This window comes from Penaeus vannamei, chromosome 13, assembly GCF_042767895.1.
Source record: "Penaeus vannamei isolate JL-2024 chromosome 13, ASM4276789v1, whole genome shotgun sequence".
Classification (NCBI taxonomy): domain Eukaryota; kingdom Metazoa; phylum Arthropoda; class Malacostraca; order Decapoda; family Penaeidae; genus Penaeus; species Penaeus vannamei.
Window position 1 is genome coordinate 15,943,205 of NC_091561.1, and position 7,500 is coordinate 15,950,704.

Sequence of the window (7,500 nt, forward strand, 5' to 3'; positions counted from 1 at the left end):
ATATATATATATATATATATATATATATATATATATATATATATGTATGTATATATATATATATATATACACATATATATATATATATATATATATATATATATATATATATATATATATATATATATATATATATATATATATATATATATATATTTATATATGCGTGTGTGTGTACATGTGTGTATATATACATAAACATCATGTATGTATATGCATACATACATATGTATCTATCTATCTATATATATATACATGATGTATATATATATGTATTTCTAAAACTTTCCCTAACAGCAATTCATTTAATCTGTCACTGTATGTGTCCACACTTATGCATATGGATGAATACTTACATTCATATACATATATATGCATATATATATATATATATATATATATATATATATAATGTATATATAAACAGATATATGTATATATCTATATAATATATATACACGTATCTATACCTTTATACATACATAAACACAAACACATATACACATATATGTATGAATATGTGCATATATACATACATATTTATGAATATGTACATATATACATATATATATATATACATTTGTATATATATGTATATATAAATTTATATATACCCATATACATATGTGCACACACACACACACATTCATGAGGTGCTAGGCATTTGGCCGCTCGTGGACTAGGTCACTTAAAACCCTTTCCCACATATTTTAATTTGATATATTCTAAGTTTGATAAGAAAAGAGGAATAATGACATATACATGCAAATTTGTAATTCTGCGTAAAAACTATCAGTATTAAAGAAACTCAAAAGAGGAAAATTAATATGCTCTTTCAAATTCTATAATGAATAAATTAAACATATTAAATAAATGAATCTTTTTAACATAATTTTACAATTTTCCGACTTTCTTCCTAGGCGTTGTTTGGAGCAACGAAAATTGCCCCCCGTTACTATGCCAATGGGTAACAGTGGAAATGTCTAAGACTACTTTTCAGTATTTGAATTTAATAATTTGAGGTCTTCCATAAAATTCCTTAGGTCGTTCTTCTATTGATCATTACTTGATAATCCATAGAAGATTGATTAGGCAATCAGCTCTATAAATAGCGTAATATATCGAAGTAACTCGATTGTATACGGCAACAAGAAAAGCTAATTATATACATTGGAAAACCGCGATTTTATTTCTTAGCATCATTGAAATATTAAAACCCTTAGCGTTGTAAGTCGTTTAGAAAGTACTGTTAATCTAGATACATATTTATTTACAAATAGGCATAACAAACTTATACGTCATTCACACAGTAGAGGGATGAAAAAAAAAAAAAAAATCAGAATAGAGTACGATACAAAGAGAACGGGCATAATGTCGCTGAAGTACGAATGGAACACTACTAAGGTTGGCCGTAGTGCCGAGCAGGTGCGGCTTGTCCCTGGCTTGATGACTGACGCTGCTCTTCGCGGGCGCGAGCTTCGAGTTCGAGTCGACCACGTTCGATCTGCTCAAGGGCGTGGGCGGGGATTGGGTGGGGGAATGCAGGTGCGACGGGCAGGAAGGACGACTGAGGTTGGTAACCGTTAAGATCGGCGACGAACTGAAGATTGAAGACTTGGCCATCTGGGAAGGTGAAGCTGAAAGGAAACCATAGGTTGTCATATATATATATATATATATATATATATATATATATATATATATATATATATATATATATATATATATATATAAGGGTGCGTTCGTATGCATATGTTTGTATATGCATGACAGACTTGATTTTATAGTTCACTGTCGTTTAAATGCCCTGAACACCTGAAACAGGTACAAAGACCTTTCAGTATGTGTAAAAATGTGAAGAGAGAACGAGCTAACCTCACGGTTCCCTGCTGGGCGCCACCTGGACCGCCAGACTCGTGCCTGACGATGTCGTCCCCAGTCTCCACGTCAAAGCTGTAGGTGCCGTCAGCGGCAGGATGGACTCGCTCGTCGCGGATGATGGGGATCTGCTGGACGGGCGAGGATGTGTGTGGTGCAGGGGCGTCGTAGGAGAGGGACGGTCTCTCAGCCACAGCCACAACCACCAGCAAGGACAGAATCAGCTGGAACGTTTATATTTTTTAGTAAATATTGTTGATTTTACCAAATTCAATTCAGCTACTTTCAAACACTTTATGACGTTTGACATGGAGCCAGAATGGCAAGACACAGACTTACTGTCTTCATGTTGATAATATTGATGTACTTCTAGTGGATATTGCAAGAAGTGGTGCTGGTTCGCAGGCCTGGCGCTTTATATACCCCTCCTAGAGGAAATGTAGGTCGCGATAAGAAGTAACATTTACATTTCCCTTTTTAAGCACCTGTTGTATATAGCAATCGATAAAAAGCATTGCATACATGTTCATGTACACATGCATGTGTATCTATATCTATGTATTTATTTAAAAAGACAAATAAGCGGGAGACTGAGATTCGATAGCCAATCGAGTCATTTTTCCAGTATATATATGTATTTTTTCAGTATGTATATATACAGAACCACACACACACGTACATACACACAGAGGTAGAAATCATACAGTTTGTATTGAAAATACAACCAGTACCTAGGGATTTTACTAAAATAAACTGAATATCTGAATATCACCTTAAAGATCATTGCAGGGAAAGACAAAATGTTTAACTTTATTAATTCGTTTTCGTTGAAAAAAAAACTTGTATAAATACATGTACATATAAATATATATCTACATATTTACATGTATTAGAAAACTTTTGAAAATATAGAGAAGTCCATCATCTAATAGGAGTTTAGGGATGAGATTTTAGAGTAGGCAAAATGTCAGCTTTTTTTTTCTTTCTTTCTTTTTTAAATTTCCATTTAGTGTTTATATCGATTTCACTTCAATAACTCCTTCTGAATTAAAAGTTTCTAATTGCCAAGGATCGCGACCAATATTAACAGAATATATAAATGAATATTGAAGTCGTAGATTGGTTTTGCGAAAGAAATCAATCATAACATGATTTGTTAGTTTTTTTTCGATGGAAAAACAAAACCATAAACAATTTACGAACTGTCTCCTTAGTCTGAAATAAAACCAGAAGAAAGAAGTAACCAGATGTACGGCACGACCACCGGTAGAAATGACATAATTAGTGAGGATTAGATATTTAGATATCAATTAAATGTATCCTACTTTAGCTCTGCTTTCACAATTTGAATATGAATTCCTCGGTAGTATAGTGGTTAGTATCCCCGCCTGTCACGCGGGAGACCGGGGTTCGATTCCCCGCCGGGGAGACCTTTTACTATCAGGACGACAACTTTAACATAATTCACCGTAGAGTTTACTTCATTTCTAATAAAGCATAAGGGGACAGTTATGATTGAGACGGGACTAATGAGTTCGTTTCCAAGTAAATATTTCCTTTACACGCGATACCATAAATAAATCTTTGTTACCAAATGCTTATTAAAATCCCTTTTAAACCTTTATCCTATCTAAAACTTCTGATAGTTCGATCAGCATTGAATAGTGTAATATGAAGGAAACCTAATAGCTTAAATATGTTAGTATCTTTTTATAATCTATTTTAATCGTTGTTATTAAATCAATGTAAGAAAATTGTTTTTTATTCATTATTTTATATAATCACCGATTTAATGGCTTATTAATATTCGTAATAAAAAATACTTTTAGACGTGGTTAAATTTCGCTCATTAGGGTGGTTCGGTGATAGCAACTGGTAATGTCTTGTGGTCTCATGTATCGAAATTTGAATGTTATACATACCTCATACGTTGACACGCAAAAGCTAATGTGAAAAGGAAAGTTTTATTTTCTTGTTTTTGCTTATATAGGTTTATGTACCAGGATACCACATTGTTTAGAAATACCAACAGAAGTTTGATTTACATTTATTTATAACATAAAACACTATGCATAGCAAAACGTTACATAGCATTCATATAGTGGGTCAGTAAAAAAGAAAAAAGAAAAAAAGATTGGGGTAGGAAAAGAAGGTAACTAGAACATGTTAAAGTTCAGTGGGAAAACATTACTGAGGTTGGCCATAGTGCCGAGCAGGTGTATCTTGTCTTTGGCTTGATGACTGACGCTCCTCTTCGCAGGCGCGAGCTTCGAATTCATGTCGACCACGTTCGATCTGCTCGAGGGCGTGGGCGGGGATTGGGTGGGAGAAGGCAGGGGCGACGGGCAGGAAGGACAACTGACGTTAGTAACCGTTAAGATCGGCGACGGACTGGAGATCGAAAACTTGGCCATCTGGGAAGGTGAAGCTGAAAGGAAACCATAGTTATATATATATATATATATATATATATATATATATATATATATATATATATATATATATATATATATATATATATATATTCATATTTACACACACGCACACACACAGACGACTTTTACATTCATTGTCGTTTAAAGGCCTTGTGTATACGAAGCAGGCTTACACATTTTTCTTTTTCAGTGTAAATTTTTGGAGTGAATGAACTAACCTCACGGTTCCCTGCTGGGCGCCACCTGGACCGCCAGACTCGTGCCTGACGATGCCAACCCCAGTCTCCACGTCAAAGCTGTAGGTGCCGTCAGCGGCAGGATGGACTCGCTCGTCGCGGATGATGGGGATCTGCTGGAGGGGCGAGGATGCGTGTGGTGCAGGGGCGTCGTAGGAGAGGGACAGTCTCTCAGCCACAGCCACAACCACCATCAAGGACAGAATCAGCTGGAACGTTCATATATGTGAGTATTATTGACCTTCCTACTATTCTACTACTACTTACTAATACCTCATGACGTTTGACATGGAGACAGAATGCTCAGAATACACAGACTTACTGCCTTCATGTTGATAGGATTGATATACTTCTAGTGGAGACTGCAAGAAGTGATGCTGGTTCGCAGACCAGGCGTCTCTATATACCCGTGAGAGAGGAAATGTATGTCGCGAGAAAACCATTTCTCTCTGAACACTGAGTATGTGTAAACAGTGAGTATACTCGTATATATATGTATATGATATATATATATATATATATATATATATATATATATATATATATAAATAAATGTAGATGATAATACATGTCTGTAAATGCACGGGGAAGACTTTTAGATGGTCATCAATTTTCGATATTTCTTAAAACAACAACAAACGAACATCCAAATTAAGGAAAATGATTATGAAATGAATGTCAGCTAGTAAATAGTTATATGCAGGTGATATAAATAACCTTAATTGTCCTTTATTCTCAAATACGACTGGTAGAAGCAAAGGACAAATCAAGACGTGAGGGGAAGGGGCACCAGAATCTAGTAAGAATCGCATCCATAATGCTTTATTACAAACGTTTCAGTACTTTTGTCATGGCCCTGCTTACAAATAGTTTAGAATAATACAGTGGTAATTTTATGTAGAAAAGCCACAGCCACAACCACCATCAAGGACAGAATCAGCTGGAACGTTCATGTATGTGAGTATTATTGACCTTCCTACTATTCTACTACTTACTAATACCTCATGACGTTTGACATGGAGACAGAATGCTCAGAATACACAGACTTACTGCCTTCATGTTGATAGGATTGATGTAATTCTATTGGAGACTGCAAGAAGTGATGCTGGTTCGCAGACCAGGCGCCTCTATATACCCGTGAGAGAGGAAATGTATGTCGCGAGAAAACCATTTCCTCAATTTTCGATATTTCTTAAAAAAAAAACGTACATCTTAATTAAGGAAAATGATTATGAAATGAATGTCAGCTAGTAAATAGTTATTTGATATATGCAGGTGTTATTAATAACCTTAACTGTCCTTTATTCTCAAATACGACTGGTAGAAGCAAAGGACAAATCAAGACGTGAGGGGAAGGGGCACCAGAATCTAGTAAGAATCGCATCCATAATGTTTTATTACGTTTCAGTACTTTTGTCATGGCCCTGCTTACAAATAGTTTAGAATAATACAGTGGTAATTTTATGTAGAAAAGCCTAGAATAAACAAAAATACAAACATTCATTATATAGTTACATATAATTCACTTTAGAAAACAAAGAGCACCTTAACTCTATAACAGCCCTTGATGGCAAGACCTTTTTTTTGGTTTTGTTTTTCCTACCTGACTCAAGTTTTCCACGAGATGATCTCTGTTTACTAACCTGAATATAGCTTAAGCCTTCGTCTAAGATTGGAAAAGCTTCCTCCCCGGCGGGGAATCAAACCCCGGTCTCCCGCGTGACAGGCGGGGATACTAACCACTATAATACCGAGGAAAACATTTTCACATTGGAAAGTAAAACTACAAGAGGATATATTTAATTACTTATTATTATAACTTATTATACATTTCTACATCTTCAAGTGCTTACAAATATGTGCGTAAGAAACAGACGCTTTCATGCATGCATACACACACACAAACACACATACGCACACACACACAATCAAACAAACAGATAGGAATATGAAAGATGAATAGATGGCTATGCATGTATTTGTGTATCTGTATAACATCGGTATCAAGATAGACTAGTAATAAACATCCACAGTAGATACTGAAACGTTTCGGATTACTTCAGCAAGTACACGAACAGGGACAATCCCTGACTTCTCTTACGCATCATAAATAATAAACACAAAATTCAAGCAACTGCCTTAGAACTGCATATGGAATGATCTGAAATTGTTTCTTCTCAAATCTAAGCCACGCCCACCTCCTATGACGTCACCAGATAGAAAGCATATCTATCATTGTCTATCATCAAACACACCCTGAAGTCTCTTCAGGGTGTGGTCGAGACCGAAGATTGATATCAACTGGCACGAAGAAGGTTATCCTAGTTCTTAGCAGAGAACGACGAGGTTAATTCATTTTACAAATTATTAGTTCTTACGCAAGGATTTATCATATATGCATGGATGCACTATGGTAATATATTTACAGTCCAAAGCCTAGGGGTGAACTAATAAAATATAGCGTGTCTTACCTCCCCCTTCACGAAAGGCCAAGCCCTCGATATTCTGTTTGCTGCTGACGTTGACGGTTACCACAGTCCCCCTTCCTGTCCATCATCGCTCCCACGTTCCTCTAACCAGTCGCCACCCACGCGGCAACAGGATAGGGAAGAGATCGCGCCCATGAAAAGCAACAAGCCCTTCTTGCTACTCGAAATCTTGTTTTACATTCACATTTATCATCATCCGCATGACTGGGTGCCTGTGGTATGTCGATTTGTTATTGCATGCTGTTCTATCTATCAGACTTAATATTATCCCTAAAAAGATACAAAACCTAATTCCAAAAGAATATATCCTATATGTATTAAGTAACTGAAAGGGCATACGAAGTTACTGAATTACAATAGCTAAAATATCAACAACAAGAAACTCAAATACTGCCAAACGAACTTTGACAAAGTTCATTTGGCAGTATTTGAGTTTCTGTAATGCGTTATAAAAGCAAGAGT

The 7,500-nt window shown here is 35.6% G+C and overlaps 1 protein-coding gene and 1 non-coding gene across 4 annotated transcripts in view; one reads left to right on the forward strand and one right to left on the reverse strand.

Annotated features, from left to right (window-relative positions):
• LOC113822266 (cuticle protein AM1274-like) overlaps positions 1-7,500 on the reverse strand; it is a 44,126-nt gene that overhangs the window by 25,856 nt on the left and 10,770 nt on the right. Inside the window, exons 1-3 of one of the 3 annotated variants that reach the window (XM_027374809.2) lie at positions 2,218-2,269; positions 1,876-2,102; positions 1,250-1,637 (exon numbers count right to left, since the gene is read on the reverse strand). The exons of 1 other annotated variant lie outside the window; for it this stretch is intronic. In XM_027374809.2, coding sequence (XP_027230610.1) covers positions 1,400-1,637; positions 1,876-2,102; positions 2,218-2,226 — 474 coding nt within the window. In that variant the 5' untranslated portion in view covers positions 2,227-2,269 and the 3' untranslated portion in view covers positions 1,250-1,399. Of the gene's footprint in view, positions 1-1,249; positions 1,638-1,875; positions 2,103-2,217; positions 2,270-7,500 lie in introns of those variants that run through there. One more of the 3 variants, XM_070129027.1, reaches the window with a different exon arrangement.
• Positions 3,236-3,307, forward strand: TRNAD-GUC (transfer RNA aspartic acid (anticodon GUC)). Its single transcript has one exon. It is a non-coding gene; the product is annotated as a tRNA-Asp (tRNA).